The sequence below is a fragment of the Choristoneura fumiferana genome, chromosome 8 (genome assembly GCF_025370935.1).
Source record: "Choristoneura fumiferana chromosome 8, NRCan_CFum_1, whole genome shotgun sequence".
Lineage (NCBI taxonomy): Eukaryota > Metazoa > Arthropoda > Insecta > Lepidoptera > Tortricidae > Choristoneura > Choristoneura fumiferana.
Genome location: NC_133479.1, coordinates 3,873,845 through 3,892,361, shown reverse-complemented (window position 1 = coordinate 3,892,361; position 18,517 = coordinate 3,873,845). Strand labels below are relative to the sequence as shown.

Here is an 18,517-nt window from a genome sequence, read left to right as displayed (position 1 = left end):
CGGGTGAAAAATTAAAATGCGTAATGACGTACGTAGCGACATCTAGTAATTAAAGTTGTGAATAAGTGACATGCTCACAGGCTGTCTCGTCACTAGATTTAAGAAGTACTTGGTTCCTCTTTATTACAGTACATGGCGTATGCGCTAGATGGCGATAACTTTGAAGATGATCTCAACTCGTGGCTATTGTTTTTTAGTAAAATTAATGGGTTTATGAAATTACGTACTTTACTTTTCTGCCTTCACGATAGCGTTTATAAACATTTAGATCACTACTTTTTTTGTGCTCTGTTTTTGTGCTAGGTACTTGAAGAAAACTGTCAATGTCACATGTGTAATGTCACTGTCACTGTCAGGCGCGCACCCCACTGTTTATTTTTAATATTTTCATGCTATAATGACATTATTGATTTATTTTATGGGCTACTTTTAATTTAACTGTAAGTTAATATTACTGTGAAGATAAAGTTACAATGTTCCTTCACTCACAGCCTTTGAAGAAACTGGTAAGTTACGTTTTCGAAACAACCGGTTTAACATTATCTTGACAGCTTATATTATGTCTTTAGATATCCAATACTTACTCTTTTTTTATTACAAAAACAACCAGTATTTTTGTGTATTTTTTTTATTATCTGAGATTTGGCTTTTTTTTATTCAGCACGTTTCACACAAGCAGATGTCAAAATTTGTGATATTTCTGTAATCCTACAAATAATATAAATGTGGGAACCCGTAAAAAGAAATAAGATGGATTCGCGCTGTCATCGTTCATCCACCATTACCTCTCATATTTCGTTTTCTCGATTTTTTTTACCATACAACGGCAAAACCAACTAGACACTGGCAAAATTGTCCTCCAATGGACAGGGCCATATAAATTTGAAAGTTTGGATGTTTGTTACGCAGATAGCTCATAAGTCATAACCTGGACTAAACAAAATTAGACAGAACCTATAACAAAGAGTGATTAGGCGAAAATTATAGGTAGAGTCATTCACGATGATGCATGCTGTGGTTCTTATTACAATGTCATTAATGTCTAATTTTGTCAAAATCACGCGTCTTTGTGGATGGCACTAGGTAGGTATACTTGTTTATTTTCGATTGACTCACTGTTGGTTGTAATATAAGGTTGCCATTGATAGTCCCTGAGCAAAGCCGTGGACGGACAGATAGACAGGCAGACATGGCAAAATTATAACGGTTCCGTTTTTGCCATTTTGGCTAAGGAACCCTAAAAAGGAACTTTTATTACATTAATAGGTAACTTTAAAGGTTTAGTCCTTGCCTAAACACAAAATAACTTTTAACACAGTCATTCAACAGTATTATTATTATTTACCCATTACTTAAACTAAGTATAAAATATAAAACAACAAAAGAAAAAATTACTAAATAATAAGTATATCCTCAGTAATAATAATAAAATAATAATATACTATACCGGTAAAATGAAATCAAAAATATGTTTGTGTTTTTATTGAATGAAAAATATTTGTATGTGTTATGTTGTACTAATAAAACCATTTTTAGACAAGGAATGTTATGAAGAATTATATTTATTAGTATTTACGTTTCACCAGTGTAATTCACTTGGCCCTTATTTTCCTTTGAGCAGTATATAATATATTATAATTGTATCTATGTGCCGTAAGGTACCTATCTTGTACCCAATTCTTGTGATTCTTATTCATTACAGAACTCCATCTGCGCCATTTGCAGACATATTGTTATTCCCAAAAATTACAGCCAGGAGGTTGATGGCAAATACTCTGACGAGCAGAAAGACAAGATAGTCAAAGTCATAAATGATATAAGGGACGATTTATCAGGGTTTGTATTGTTACTTCCTTACTAACATTTAATATTTCAATCAATGCTTTCGGTATTTATCCAAACTTAACAACAAAAGATGGTCGCGTGATGGGATAAAATGGAATTTAGAATGGAGGTATTGGGAGACTTTGGATGAACAAAGGATAGGTTTTATCTAGAGATGTGCCAATCATGACTTTGGCCGACTAGCCGACTAGCCGATTAGTCGGTTGTAAAGAAGCCGACTAATCGGCCGATTAGTCGGCCAAGCCGATCACAGTTTCGGGGATTTCCGTGACGCTTTGTTAACCAGCTGATTTGGGCGCAAGTCGCAACCGACGCCTGTAAGCGTGTCGGAACCTGTTATTTTATTTTATTCGTATTATTTTATTTCTAGGTTTTTGCTTTTGTATGCGTTGTTTTTGTGAACAAAATATTGTGTAAATATAATGCCTACTATTATTGTTCATTAAAGAGAGCTAACAAAAAAATAAAATTAAATCATGTCAAAAAGAACGGCATCCGAAAAGGCTATAGCACCGTAGACCACATACATGCGTTGCGGCAGGTTATACAGAAGACCGAAGAGTATAACCTCCCCCCTTTGCCTTGCATTTGTAAACTACGAGAAAGCCTTCGATTCGATCGAGACTTGGGCTGTGCTGCAGGCTCTCCAGCGGTGCCAAGTTGACTACCGGTATATCGAAGTGTTGAAGTGTCTGTACGAAAACGCCACTATATCCGTCCGACTACCGGACTAGAGCACGACGCCTATTCCACTGCAGCGGGGAGTCAGACAAGGAGATGTGATCTCTCCGAAACTGTTCACTGCTGCACTGGAGGATTGCTTTTAAGATTCTGAACTGAGAAGGACAAGGCGTCAACATTAATGGCGAGTTCTTTAGTCACCTTCGATTCGCCGACGATATTGTAGTCATGGCTGAGAGACCATGGAGGACTTTCAGTGCTATACTCGCCGACCGAGTTGGTCTGAAAATAAATGATGTAAGTCATGTCTAATGTCCATGTTGTGCCAACTTCCGTAATAGTCGGAGGCTCTGCGCTCGAAGTTGTTGACGACTATGTATACCTGAGACAAACGGTCCAGATAGGTAGATCCAATTTCGAGAAAGAGATCACTCGTCGAATCCGACTCGGCTGGGCAGCGTTCGGGAAGCTTCGCAGTGTCTTTTCTTCTAAATTATCGCAGTGTTTGAAGTCCAAAGTCTTTGACCAGTGTGTGTTGCCTTACTTACTTGTTGTGATGACTTACGGATCTGAGACGTGGTCGCTAACGATGGGCCTCATGAGGAAGCTCAAAGTCACTCAGTGGGCTATGGAGAGGGCTATGCACGGGGTTTTTCTGCGGGATAGAATCCGAAATGATGATATCCGCAGTAAAACTAAGATTACCGACATAGCCCGAAGAATTGCGAAACTGAAGTGGCAGTGGGCAGGGCACATTGCTCGCAGAACTGATGGCCGATGGGGTCAGAAGGTTCACGAATGGCGTCCGCGGACCGGGAGACGAGGTGTCAGTAGGCCTCCAACAAGATGGAGCGACGATCCGGTTAAGATCGAGGGATCGCGGTGAATGCGGAAAGCACAAGACCGGTCTGAGTGGAAAGCCTTGGAGGAGGTCTATGTCCAGCAGTGGACGTCTTTCGGCTGACATGATAATGTTAAACAGAAAGTCTCGTGTAAGGATTTTTTGAACAATGAGACAATGATTCCCGTAAAGTCAAGTAGGTATAACTAATTACAAAATATTATTTCTCGTGTGGGCAAGGAAAAACAGTAAATACTACAAAAATTAACAGCTTAAGGTTTTTATATAATGTAATTCCACCTCTGTGTACCAATACCTATATGAAAATAAATAAATATACGTACAAAGTAAGAAGCCGGATAGTCGGCGCTTTTTGCCGACTATTCGCCGACTAGTCGCCGACTATGAAAGTGGCCGGATAGTCGGCTTTCCCGACTAGTCGGCGACTAGTCGGCACATCTCTAGTTTTATCCTGAAAAATTACATAGTCCTTCAGAATAGTAAGTGAACTAATTCTATGCAGAGTTTTGGGCAAAAGCTGATTAGAAATAAAGCATGTTTCAATTTTTACGAGTGAAATATATATTGATCAATTTCCAGTTCCCAATCAATGCAAATGAAATAATAGAAAAAAAAAAGTGGTCAGATGGTAAAATGTATTTATGAATCCAGGCGGAAAAAACCAGACCAAACAAAATGTGCAGCATCATACAGTGAATCGATTTTTTGTATTGATTGTAACTCTATGGGCTCTGTTGCCTGAAAAATTAAATATTTAAATGCTATGTATTTATTTATTTGACCCTTTCACTTATTACCTCTACAAAAAAAGCTTGTTTTTTCTTTTACAAAAACACTTTTCTTATGTTCTTCTTTCGGAATTTCAGATATGATATATCAAAAGCAAAACTAAAGAAATTCTCTGAATGGAGGAACAGTAAAGGCCAAATAAAGATTTTGACTGACTTAGAGTTAGTTGATGGATTTACAAAAAAAACTGTGATTAAATTGTGTGACAGCATACTTCAAGGGCCAGAGGAAAAACCACGAAAATCTAGTAAAATTAAGGGACAAATTTTACATCCCAATTTAAGTGAAGTTGTAAGAAAAGTAAGTAATAATTGTAGTAGTTTTTATTGATTTTAGATCCTTATAGGATCACCTTGTAGTCCGTCTATCCATGCATCTGTCCAGACCTTTTTTCTGAGGAATATGTGGAAGTATCAAGTTGAAATTATATCAAATATTCAGGTCTTCTACCGCATGGAGTAGTGAAAAAAAGAAACAGTCAGTAAAAAAAGGGTTTCTATACAAATGTCGAGAAATCAAAACCTATACTTTCGGTTATCCCAGAACAACTTAAAATTTGATATGCAAGTAGCTCTACAAAGAAAAGAAAAATCTGAAAAATCTGAAAATGATTGATTCTGTCTGTCTATGACAGTAATTATCCTAAAAAGAACCACCTCCTTTTTTGAAGTCTGTTATGACCCCACACTATGTACCATCAGCCAAATAAGTGGTCTATCAATTTTTAAACAAGTTTCTATCAAATGAATATATATGTCGCTAAAGTCGAACTTTCAAGTTGACAGACACGTCTATTGGCGTTATTGTTTTATGACATGCAAACGATTATCAACTTTAGGGTGGCAACCATATATTTGGCTGATGGTACCTACTTATTGCTTAAGAACAAGGCCCTGCTAACACTGGATATTTATAGATTTAAAAATTTGTACGGAACTCTCGATGCGCCAGTCCGACTCGCACTTGGCCGGCTTTTTTTTAAATATTGAACATTGAGGCAATTTTTTTTTGTGTTTACAGAGTTGCCAGTCAGTTCTGGCAGTTTATATAAATGTTAACTCCGTCGTGTGGACTTTAATCGAGAAAAAACAGTATGAAGTTAAGGAATGGAAATACTACCCCATTGAGTACCCTGATGGGAAAAAACTGCAAATCACCGATATCTATGACATTGTAAGGAGGTATTACCATGTTTTGTGCTTTATAATTTTCTTTGATCTATGTAAATCGTCGGGTGACAAGCAAAAGTCAGTAACTGCAAAAAAAGTGGAATATTAACCTTACAATGCTCTGCATAAGTTTGATTATCCTTCTTGACTTTAGGTGGTAATTAGTGACTTTTGCTTCTCACCCAACGAAATGCTTTCTACAAATTCGAGTTAGTTAAATTAATGCAAATGACCAATTAACATTTGTTAAATAAAAATACTACCTATCAATTCTGTTGTTAATACATTTAACTCGATATATTTATTATTATTAGCAGCTTTGCTCTGCTTTTTTCGAAGTAGTTCAGGTACCCGGTAAAAGGTGGCGCTTTTCGAAATAGTTCATCTGTTTACTAAAAGATGGCGCCACCGCACGCATTACAATGAGGGTTTTCACAGAGGCGAAATATCGCTAGATGGCGTTAGATGGGGTCCGTTTGACGTTTGCTTGCGATTGGCTTATTTAGTTATTTAACCAATCACGAGCAAACGTCAAACGGACCTCACGATATTAACGCCATCTCGCGATATTTCGCCTCCGTCAAAACAGCGTGAAAATGATTAAAACAAACATAAGCTCATTAACTTTCACATTTATAATATCAGCAGAATACCTTTCAGCAGATAGATAGCATGTGTCTAACATCTGGTAAATAGCATGGTGAACGGTTATGTTGCTCTGACGCAGTAGTGTAGTGTGTTGGTAGTGGTTGGTGTTGCTAGTTCTTACAATGTGTAGGAGCTGCATGAACATATCGCATAGACGTAGCTATATTGTAAGGTGACGGGTGAGCAAAGTAATTAGTAACATAACTACACTAGATATGATTTTGGAGGAAAAGTTTTTTTTTATATACTAATTATTACAGTTAAATATTTTATAGGTGATTTTAGTAGTAAATACACTATTACAAATTTCAAAGACCAGTGTTTTTTTAAAAAAAAAAAGTAAATTATTTTTGTCACACAGTTTTTGTAAAATTTTGTTATGTTCTTTTTGTATGAAAATAAAACAAATGTGTCCAGGAATTCTTCTTATTCTAAGAAAAACAGGCTTATTTCACTTACTTCATTATGTGGGCTTACTATATTCCTCACATCCGCTTCCATTGTCATCGTTAACTTTAAAAATAATGTGGTTATTCAGTTTATGTAAAATGGGTATATTTTTAGGTAACAATTTTGGAAAAATTGGGTAATTTTTGAACAATATCATTTGCACTACTTGTAGCTCCTTAGACGAAAAATACGATGAACAATAACTCAAATCCGCCAAAAATGTTATTGTATTAGTACAGGATCCCTTCATCTAATTTCAGGCATCCTCCATAACCGCCCAGTTGCCAGCAGCTGACGTATACGTGATGAAGGCAGAAGCGACGTCATTGCGCGCCGCTGGCAGTGATCCCAGCAACGTTAAAGCCATTGCAGTCAACCTGCAGAAGGCACAAATGATTGCGATGCTTGTCGCGCTCATTAACTCCAGCGGTGATGCTCTGTAAGTAATTTTCTTTAGATATGTCACGTGAACTTTACTTACTAGATAATATCTCTATTCTCATCATCATCATCATTATTCATCATCGTCATATCAGCTGTAGGACGTTCACCAATGGATCACCAATGATGGGAATAAATTTCCAAGCTGTTACCACTGGTTACAAATTGGTGGTAACAGGTGGGAATAACCCTCACTGTAACATAGGACTCCCCCATAGACTTGCAGTTGCTTTGGTTGGAAGCAGCCTACATCCACCATGAACCCACGGCTCTCTCTCTCCTGTAACGCTAGAAGCTTTAAAGTCAAAGTCAAAATATCATTATTAAACTTAGGCTATAATAAGCCTTATGAATCTCAAAAAAACTTGGTCTGCTCAATAAGTTTCCGCCATTTTGGCATATCCCTGCCCTCCGTTCTCCACGATCAAATGTACGAACAAAAGTTTATTTATTTTCGCTTTTTTATTTATTTTCACCATTTTAACCACAGATATAGATTACACTAGACAACGCAAACACCCGTGTCACTTTTTTATATCTACTGTGACGTCTCAAGAGCGAATTAGCGATGTGAATTCCCCGATGTCCGCGCAAAATCGATTTAAATACGCCGCCCTCCCGCGCCGTGGGGCTCGAGTCAGTCACTAGTCATGATTAGTCAGTTAGCGGTCAGTCTTTGTATGGGGCCAACCCCGACGTTTGATCGCGGTTCGGACACGCGAAGTAGGTGCATTTGCGTAATCTAGTGTAATCTATATCTGTGATTTTAACCTTAAACCCTGTGATATCTTTAAATTAATGCATAATTAGGTACTATGTAAGATTTTTTACCAATTTTGTTTTTTAAATTTTCGTTTAGAGTTCGAGCAAACGCTTTACTAATTAAACAAATAATATCTCTATTTAATGTTGTGTTATTGGAGTTGTAAGAGCATAGGTACCGAGAAATAGTCATAAGTCATGACTTTAATGTTTACAAATCGGTTTTTATTTATGTTTTTGATTTTAGCGAAACCAGCCACGAGACTGAGGAGACACCAAAGCACAAAGTTTACTTTTTAAGGCATACACTTCCTTTTAGGTGAGTAAAACTAGTTTTTTCCCGTAGGAATAAGTAAGTTAAATATTTTGCTAGATAACTTTTTTAACTTCGTGTACAATAAATAATAATGTGCAATTAGGCTTATTTCCGGCCTGTAAACGTAACACTGTTGGGCACAGGTCTCCTCTCAGAACGAGAAAGCTTGGACTATAGTTCATTTGGCACATTAGGTTTGAAAATTGTGAGGAGAAGACTATTGGCGACATCTTGTGATCCTTGTTTTGTGGGAATTTGTTTATACAAACATAGGCGACATCTGTTGATCTGTTTGATTAACTCCATAGATACCTACTTCGTTATATTAATATTGAAATTAACGCCATCTATTGGCTAGCTTCAGTTATTAGTAAATGCATGTTTGCTTTTTCGCATACTGATTTGGAATGGATTTGGACTAAGGACCAACAGACAAAAAGTTCATTGATAAAAACCTCCTAGTAACTAACTTTTTGGGCAAAAAAAAAAAAAATAATGTAACATCACAGTCATTTTTAAAGGTCGAATTGTTAAATTCACAAACTTGACGTGGCACCATCAGCCAAATAAGTGGTTTATCAACTTTTAAACAAGTTCCTATCAAATATTGTCTACACTCCTCCGTTGTGTCGCTAAAGTCGAACTGTCAAGTTGACAGACACGTCTATTGGCATTATTGTTTTTAAGACATGCAAACGATTATCAACTTTAGGGTGGTAGACTATTTGGCTGATGGCACATGAAAGACATAAAATAAAACACTTTTTAACCTCCTTAAATATATGTAAATCACGCTTTAGAAATTAAGAAACTTCACACTTTCCTGAACAGTTAGGCCAGTGGTGTTTTGGAGAAATTGAATTCATTTACCTGTTGAATGTTCCACGAACGAAAGTTAACGGAAATCAGAAAAATACGTTGGATACATATTTGTAGATTTTCATTGGATTATTTAATATTATATAGGTACATTACATTATGTGTTTTTGCTGGTAAACTAGAAACATAAACAATTTTGTTCTAATTCTGTCTCGTCTTACCACTTAATCTTTGTTAATTTGAAACTCATTTTCTTTCAGACTGTACGGAACTCTAGTTGGCAACGAACGCGTATCCACAGACCAAACAGTAGAAATGCTTCTGCAAAACCCCACAGACTCACAAGTGCGTGTTTCAGAACATCTCAAAACCATGTTTAGATCACAGAAAGAGCTGCAAAAAGACATGCTAGGCCATAGTTTGCTATTAGGCCTAACTTTTATGGACCTTTGCATCTATAAAAATCAAGAGAGCATAGAAAAATTGATAAAGCGGAATGAGACTTAGTCGTACCTATGGTGAATCCGGTCATTTTTAAATTTTGACAGGTGAGCTGTCAAAGATTTCCTGAGGAAGTTATAGTATAGTTGCTAAGTATGAATTGTTTATTTTTTAGTAAATAAACCTAGTGAAAAATAATCCAGTTTTTGACAATCTTTTTTTTGTTTTTTCACTTACCTTGTTTTAACCAGGTTTTGGTCAAAAGCAAAACAGACACTGCAATTTTGTGAGTGTTTTGTTTTTGCATATTATTAGGTGTGTCTTTTGACGATAATTTAGTCATAAGATTTTTTATATAAGAGGGGGCAAACAACCATGCGGGTCACCTGATTGGAAGTAATCACTACCGCCCATGGACACCTGCCAATACGAGGTGTGCCACAGGTATGTTGCTGACCCTTTGAGAGATTGATAGGCTTGTTAATAAACATCCCAAAGCTGTACCGCTCCGGAAAAACAGTACCAGGAAGCTGGTTCCATATTTTTTTTATAGGTACCTAATATTCTCTGTATTTTTTTTAAATATTGTGGGTAAGTATCCAAATAAAACTGCAAAATATTGCTTCAGTTGGACTAAAAAGTGTTTATTTGATAAAATACAACGAGCTTACTTTTTACAACATTTTACTTCTATTAATGTCAAAAAAACAAACAAAACTCTTAATACAATATTAATATACATAAATACGATGGTATCAACTTCAAACGTAATCATAATGTAACTAACATAAATGCAAATCTAGGCAAGATCATAAGTAAAATATATCTAAATAAAAGTACAATAACTAAAAATAACTATTTTAAGATACACCAAGAAGGTCTAATGCAAAATTTTCTATAGATCACACTTATACTTTTGACCTAAACCAAGTTGAATTTTGTATTTAATACTGATATTATCATTTTGGAAGAACGTATACTAGTAAAACATATTTACAATTCTTTATTTTATATGCCAACGTTTAATTTTCCGCCTGGATCTCTGTGACCATCGCAACCAACTGTTATAATAACAAACAAATCCTATTGTTAAACGAAAAATAATTCTGGTTTCAACTGTTGTGTGTAAAAAGTTGGATCTTGTATTCTGGGATTGTCTAAAATAAATTTCATATAGTCTATTTCGGTGTATTTGTAGTTTGTAAGAAAATATACTCTATTGCATAACACGCGGACCGGAGGGGGGCGGGGGGGCTCTATCCTTTAGGCCGCGATCGCGGAAGCTAATCTACGCTGCAATTCATACTATTTTAAGACCCATTTAGTTTTGACAGGAAATAATGTACCACACAGAATACGGTATTTGACAAGTCCTAAATTTGCCATGTCTGATATTATTATGAAAATACAGACACACAGAATGCAGACAGTGTTTAGCGAAGAGAAAACTTAAATAGGTTAAAAATTGGATTTGTAGTGATTTTTTGAAAAATATGTATACCGGTCTCTTTCTCAAACGCTTTTCTCTATGCAGCAAGTATGGCGCTACTTGCGTGTGACGTCACATGCAAGTATGTCTTTCTCTGTCTAATCTGGAGTTTCAAACCTTTATAACTTTGTTATTTGTAAAGGTAGCTTTAAAATTGTTTCTCTATTCGATAACAGGCATTGCGAAGTTTTAATTTATAAACATTAGTCAAATACCGTATTTCGATTTACCTTGCCTATGATACTATATAACTATGTTACTCATTCAGTTGACAATTCAATCTTAATTACTCACTCTAGATCTAAACGCTTTAATGTTTTAATTATTTTATACTATAGCATTTTTAATCTGTGATAAATTGCCATATTAATCCAATTCTGAAAACATTTACTGGCAAAAATTTAAAGCTCTTTCAGGATTTTGGTTTACGGCTTTTTGTATGGAAACATCTTTTTAATCTCATCTTTTATCTTTTGAAGAAATTACAGAAAATTGAAATTAGAAGATTGTTTCACCGCTGCAAGGGGCAGCAGAGCTGAATATTTCATAGTTATTTAATTCAGCTCCACGCGTTAATGAGAAAAAGAGTCTTGACAGACCGACGGATAACAAACAGACGATCAATAACGTGATCCTATAAGGTTTCCGTTTTTTCCTTTTGAGATGAATGCATCAACAAGAGGCATCACTTTTGTAAATCCTGTATTAGAGATGAAAATGTAAAAACCAACGCCTTAAAAATGCGTGAAATGCATAATATCCGATTATTATACTCGTTTTATTGATAACATATCAACTACGAACCAAATGAGCAAATCAATAACGTCTATTCAAAATTGAGAATCTGGCTTTTTCTGTTGACTACCTTGGTTCGAATATTTTAGTTTTGATTCGAATTTATATCGGTCTCGCATTGACTAGATTTAACCGAGAATGTTCTCATTGAAACTACACCGTCAAGAAATAATAAAAGGTCACTTCCCACACAGAGTTGTATGACAAGTGACCCCATAATTTAGCTCGTCAGTGTACCTGGAATGATCTACAATGGAAGACTGCAACATATTCCTCAAACGAAAGTTTTTTTAGAATGGAGCCCCCTTTATCTCCGGCTAATAATTCTGTAGAAACCTACAACAGTGTAAAATTACCAGTCTATTGTTGTATATTACAATAAATATGTACAATTAATGATAACAGCACCCATTAATGAAACCAATCTCCGAAATACGCCGCCCGTCCCGCTCTTGTATAAAAAAACATTTGTAATATATCACTGCTTTGTTGTATAACCTATTGTATATATTTGTAAAATCTGTATATCTATTGTTTATACTATCTCGGTACAATTAATGTATTGTAGTGCTTTTAAATAAGTATTGTAGCAAAAATAAGCGGGACAGGCGGTGTATATTCAACTGACTTAAAACTGCGTTCAATAAAATCTGTTAAAAACTCAATCCAGACTACAAGATCATTTATCTAATATGTTTATCTTTTATAAAAAATTCAACAACACTTATTTTATTGTGGAACTGTTTTAACAAGTTTTCTATTGTGATGAAAAATTATCATTTTATTATATGTGACAGCGGTCGGCGAGTGTGGCAGTGAGTAGGTATTCTATGAAAGAAATAGGCCGGTTGGCTACCAATTATTCCCGCTATTCTACAACTACCAAGTAATAGTTAAATTATAATAAAATATCTCGCCGAAGTTCAAGTGTATTGCACTGAAGCTGCACTATCTGCAGAATATTTTTATTTCAAAAATTATACAAATAAAGATAAGGTCGCTGCGCTCTATTCTACGGCGAAAATGGAAGACTATAAAATAATTCGTAGCCAACGCTCAAAAACTAAATTATTACTCTAAGCTCCCTCATTGAATATTATTGACACAAAACTCTTAACAATAACTGGTATTGGATTCAATTTGACTCATCGTAGAAAAAAGATCCATTGACTATGATAGCGGCTTACGAGACTTTGTAAAAGAAGAAATTGTTACCATTTGATGTCTCTTCTACTCTGAATCAGTTATAAAACTGGGGAATGGATTACATTACGTGTGTAAATAATAAGTGCTAAACATTTCACCCCACTTTTCTGATTTTGGGTTGCATTGGTTTTAAAACTATGAAAGTTAACATTTTCAAAATTTTATCAGAAAAGTCAGGCTTCTTTGTACCTACGCCGAAGCAAGGCATACAATGATTTTAATAACACTGCAAGAGCATTGCAAACCCATACGTAGACAGACGTACTTAAAATTAAGAAAAGTCTTTGCCAATTTCTTACGATTAAACTTTTAGACTGCATGAGATCACAAATAAATGCATCAATAAACAAAAAGGAATCCATCAACGCTTTCATTTTGAAATCGACTATTACTTAACTAAACTATTAATTTAGTTACCACGCTACGCCGTGGTTTCGTGGAGAATGGAAATATTGTATTACATACAATTGACATTGGTATACAAGTTAACATGCAAAGTAAGTCAGACGATGCAATCTTATTCTCTCCTTTTATCGTTAACAACTTATACAAAATTAAGTGGTAAGTAAGGGACACTCCTTTACATTAGAAGAGTATAGGTTTAAATCTAATTGCGGCTGCGACCATGGCAGCCTCTGACAATCTACTTTAGCACACATTGTTGTGACTAAATCGAACGGAATTTGATTCCATTAAGTTATAAAGCATGTTATAAAAAGGCAAGAAACGAACTTTCTTCAATCGAGTGAGTCAAGCTACTAAAATAAAAATAATGATGCAGGGTTGGAACATGGACTATGATGATTCCAAGCAAATGATTACTGTGAGTAGATGAAGTTGGACGGCACGCTTATAAATATACGGCATTAATTATCCTGAATAAGATGTCCGAACGAAGTAACTCCACTACGGTAGACTGTCGACTGACAAGAAAAACTGTAAGCACTTAACAATAGTTAAGAAAAGCAAAACCGTGCTCTCTAAAAAATATACAATTCGCGTACACAATTATGTATAGAACTAATACGATTAACGTTAGGTAAAAGTAGTACATACTCGATTAATTGAGCAAACTTAACAAAACAGTGAGCAAGACAGCAAAACAGTTAGGGGGCGGCCATTGCGGTACCCGCTCCGTCTCTTTCGCTCCGAAATTAAAGGCAACCCGTGCGGATTGCCAACCCTAAAGCAAGCTTTACGTGAAACGTTAGATAAATTGATTTGGCTCCTAGAAAAAACAGATTGAATTTCAAAATTTGGAACACTGCCTGAGAATCGTCCAATGATATGTATTTACAATAACCCGCGCTGCGCGACGAACCCTGACGAACGAAACCTTTCATCGCAGTACATAGCAATACGACACTTACTTTAAAACTATTTCACATTTACTTTTAATAATATTGTTTGTAATAAATGTATAAAATATCATCTGTAATCTCTGTATACTTAATCACCTTTGTTTATATTTAAAAATTAAATCCATTTGTATCGGTATAAAAATCTAATAAGTATAAATCTGAGGTTCATGCACGGCTATGGCACTGTGTTGTATTATTTGTATTCAAACTTTGCGGTGCGCCCGCGGCGCCCCCGCGCGACGCGGCGTGTAACCTCTGTATAAAAATACTTATCAGCTATTATTGTTTAAGGCTGTAAAATAGTGTGTCCTACAAAATATATCGAAACAGAACCCTAGAGTAACTATTGAGCGGGCACGGGGGCGCGGCGGCCTGGAGGGTCGCGGCGGGGCGACTCTTAGGAAGATCTCACATTTACTTCGACAATGATGTATTTTCATAGTAACCTCCAAAAGTTTGATAGGAAAATGAACGAGTAAACACAAACGCTTGGCGGGCGCGGCGGCGCGGGCGCAGCCGTCGCAGCCGCGCTTACAATTTCCTTAACTGTCCAAAGGGCGATAATTCATCATGAAATTGACATAACTCACTAAACGTACCTAATGCATTCAATTTGTGAAGTGGTAAATTATAATAATGCAGCCAAATGTAATGTGACTCCCGATTCACACACCATTTACAACTATATTAGTAGGTACGTAACAGTTCATATTATGCTGTAGGAAAACGAAACCATCACATTATCGTAACATAAGCTAACTCGTCTATAGACAAACACAGATGATAAAACGCGCAGGCGCGTCCAGACATCCTGGTGCTGGCGGTTTAGAGTCTGCGGGACTGGCGACGGGCGCCGCCGGAACAAGCTGATATATCTCATATATCTTCTGTCGTAACTAATAGGTACATGTCGAGTAAATCTGCAAACTACTAAAGCTACCTGTAACTAACTTGGACGCGAAATAATCAAGGACGCATCTTTCAACACCAGAATGTTTCGACGACGCCTTAAATTCATATATATCTTTATTTTTCCTAAATTCTAAATTATTTCGCGATGAATGATCGAATTGCTTGGTAATTCGAAAGTCGTTAATCTAAGCTAAAATTAGTAATAAGATTACTCTGGCATCCCTCGGTCCCGAGTCCCGAACCTCCGCGGATCAAACTACGACAAAGCACTTGGCGACATCACACACAATACCTAATTGGTAAAATTCGCTAATCTCACTCTTCGAAATTACTATCAAATCAGTCAAGAGCCGCCGCAAAAGTCGCGGCGAAATAAATGCACAATTTTGAAAAATTGACAACGGAACGGTTGCTCTTGCTACGTCAAGACGAGAATTATCCCAATCACAAAGAAGTGAAATCCTACACAAACGAAAGTGTAAATGCGGCGACCGCCCTTTAGACAGCGGTCGCCCAACCACGCACATCGCGTGCTCGATTTAACGCTAAGTGAGCGAATAGTCCCTAACCTACCTAGCTATCACAGTCCTTTCTCAGTCTGACCCTTCCACTTAAATGCATCTCAAATTGTCACATCGTTGAAAAAACTGGTAACAACCTAAACTAGGCCAACTATAATAGAAGCTTGTAGAAAAGTTTAAAAGTATTACTTTATTTGGCACTATGTGTTACGAAGATATCGCAGTAATCTCGTCTAGTTCATTTATGCACCCAAATAAATTTAACAGAAAATTTTGTATTCACTAAAAACTTAATGTCTTGATGGCAAAAGGTAACCTACGTTTTTGGTTTCTTACTCATCTGTGCTTCTGTTTCTCCCCGAAAAGCTTCTGATTTATCTAAAGTGCTCCCTGAACTTATACTTTACCTAACTTTTAAATATTTTGAGCATTTCTTTCCTCTTTTTGCCAGATTTTATCTCTTAAAACTCGTAAATAAAATTAACCTAACAAGTCTAGAAATGTAAATTCTTTACAAATAGGCACACGACGCGTACCTACGACATTCATCGCGAAATATGCTTCTGGTAAAAGATTCAAATCTTACATTAGATTTAAAAGAAGAGTTAATCTCTAATCTCTGGTTTGATCTGCTTAGATCTTAATGAACATTTCGAGCTCGAAGAATCACCGACAAACCTAACTCTTACGTGGTAACTTATTATTACGGAGCAAAAACGCTATCTGTACTCGCTTGTTCAACGGTAACACTATTCGTGATGAACTCCTGTACACTGCGTCGTTTCCTATAATATAAACACTGGTGGTATTTACAGATCGAAGCTCGTGTACAGCGGACCGGTATCGTACTATGGTAAGCTCGCAGCTCGCGCCGCGAGTCGTATACTGTGCGCTCTAGTTATAGAGGCGGTCAACGGGGTAGAGGTCGTGGGGCCCGTGGGGCACGTGGGACGCGTGGGTCGCGTGGGGCGCGGCAGGCGCGTGGGGCCACCGCGGCGGCGGCGCGGGTCACTGCGCCGGCAGGCAGGCCAGCGGCGCGCCCGGCCCCACCACCGGCTTGAACTCGCCCGCGCCGCTGGCCGGCGGGAACTGCTGGAACGGCGGCGCGTAGCACTGCGGGAAGTACAGCTCGGGCTTCACCACGGCGGAGGCCGGCGGCAGCGGCCGCGGCGTCTTGTTGGCGTCCGCGCGCCGCGCCTTCGCCGCGTGCGGGTTCATATGGTTATCGATGTGTTTCTTTACCTCGGGCTCGGTGGCGAACCTCCGCCGGCAGTTCGGCATCGGGCAGCAGAATGGACGGTCGCCCTGGTGCGTCCGCGTGTGCTGATCGAGGATCGCCTTCTGTCGGAAGTCTTTTCCGCATTGTGTACATTTATATGGCTTCTCGCCGGTATGGATGCGCAGGTGCTGGTTGAGGATGGTCCGCTGCCGGAAGAAGCGCGGGCAGTACACGCAGCCATAGGGCTTCTCATTCGTGTGAATGCGGAGATGCTGCGTCAAATGCGACTGCTGCCGGAACCGCTTGCCGCATTCCGGGCACGGGTACGGCCGCGACTCTATGTGGATGCAGCCGTGCTGGAGCAGAGTCGATTTCTGCTTGAACTCCTTCTGACAGATCGGACAGCGGACGTACAGAGGCATCGCACGCCCGCCGAGCACGTCGGGTAACTTGCCTCCTTTCAGATACTGTAATGAGAGCCCGGAGCTGAACACCGTATGATTAAGCCCTTTCGTATCCTTAAAATACGCCGGATACTGCGCCGTATCGCCGGGCGAGAAGCAGGATCCGCGCATCTCCCCGTTCTGGCCGTCCGCGTCGCCATACGTCGACTGCACCTCCTCTTTGCCCTCGTCCGGGGGGAACGGTACGTCCTGCGGCCACAGCGTCGGCGTGGTCCCGTTTTTGAAGATCAGATGGGGCGAAACATCTGCAAAAATCGAACAGTTTGGTCAGTCAGATCGTCGGAGAGTCCGGTTGGGGGTAATCGACGAGTGGGTTAATCGAACTAGGGACGGTTACAGGAGCGTCCGGAGATCGGTTCCGCGTCTCGCGCGCGCCCTCGGCTAGGTGGGCGACGAGGGGACCGAGAATTTGTCTGATAGGAAGGCCAATGGATGCGAGACCGAGTCGAACGTGCAGGGGGCGGCGGGGAGCGCTCGCGGCGCCGGCAGTGACGCGAGCGGCTCGGGTCAGTGCGGGCGGCGCGCGCGGGGAGCGGGGAGGGGCATATATGTGTGAATAGCGCTCGCCTTGGTGTGTGCGGACGTGCTGGTTCAGGATGGCCTTCTGGCGGAAATGTTTGCCGCACTCGCCGCACGTATAGGGCTTCTCACCGGAATGGATGCGCAGGTGCTGGTTGAGGATGGCGCGCTGGCGGAAGGAGCGCGGGCAGTACACGCAGGCATAGGGCTTCTCGTTGGCGTGGATGCGTAGGTGCTGCGTCAGGTGCGACTGCTGCCGGAAGCGCTTGCCGCACTCCGGGCAGCCGTACGGCCGCGAGTCCGTGTGAATACGCTCGTGCTGGAGCAGAGTCGACTTCTGCTTGAAGTCCTTGCCGCACGTCAGGCACTTGAACAGCCGCAGCTCCGAGTTGGGGTTGTGCTTGCGTGGCTTGGGCGCCTCGGGCTGCACGATATCAGGCAAATGCCGGAGCTCAGGGGCGCCGTACTGGTCCAGCGGGCCTTCCAGCGAAAGAACTCCTCCGTTCTGCTTCAAATAATGTAGCGGGAAGCCTCCTCCGCCTAGCATGTGGCTGGCAGGTCTCGTCTCTTTGAAATAAGGCGTGTATTGCTGTTGTAGATCTGGCTGCGGTATGAAACAGGGTCCCCTGTCGAGGTGGTCCTGCGTTGGCTGCGGCTGCGACTGCGCCTGGAGCTGCTGTTCGACCTGCATATGTTCCGGGGAAGTCTGGTGTTGTTGTTGCTGGGCCTGTTGTTGCGCTTGTTGTTGTGCGAGTTGCTGGGCTGCTTCTTCTGCGGACTGGTCGGGGGGCGGCGGGGCGGGCGGGTA

At 39.4% G+C, this 18,517-nt stretch overlaps 2 protein-coding genes across 2 annotated transcripts; one reads left to right on the top strand and one right to left on the bottom strand.

Moving 5' to 3' along the window:
* The first annotated feature begins 328 nt into the window (after positions 1-328).
* Positions 329-9,421, top strand: LOC141429991 (uncharacterized). Its single transcript, XM_074090520.1, has 7 exons — positions 329-506; positions 1,703-1,836; positions 4,255-4,477; positions 5,198-5,350; positions 6,705-6,883; positions 7,895-7,966; positions 9,043-9,421. The coding sequence occupies exons 1-7, from the start codon at positions 474-476 to the stop codon at positions 9,287-9,289; spliced, it is 1,041 nt and encodes a 346-aa protein (XP_073946621.1). The 5' UTR covers positions 329-473; the 3' UTR covers positions 9,290-9,421.
* Positions 9,422-9,851: 430 nt separating this feature from the next.
* LOC141430324 (uncharacterized) lies at positions 9,852-18,517 on the bottom strand (the record flags this gene model as incomplete). The annotated part of the gene is made up of 2 exons (XM_074090973.1): positions 9,852-17,435; positions 17,758-18,517. Coding segments are annotated over 2 exons (1,680 nt in total), but the record flags the coding sequence as incomplete, so codon positions are not given.

What these genes read in the sequence shown, in the direction of transcription:
- LOC141429991 (XM_074090520.1), top strand. Translation starts at nt 474, where the DNA reads ATGTTCCTTCACTCACAGCCTTTGAAGAAACTG. An exon ending in CACAGCCTTTGAAGAAACTG is followed by an intron (nt 507 to 1,702) that starts GTAAGTTACGTT and finishes TATTCATTACAG; the next exon opens with AACTCCATCTGCGCCATTTG. An exon ending in TAAGTGAAGTTGTAAGAAAA is followed by an intron (nt 4,478 to 5,197) that starts GTAAGTAATAAT and finishes TTGTGTTTACAG; the next exon opens with AGTTGCCAGTCAGTTCTGGC.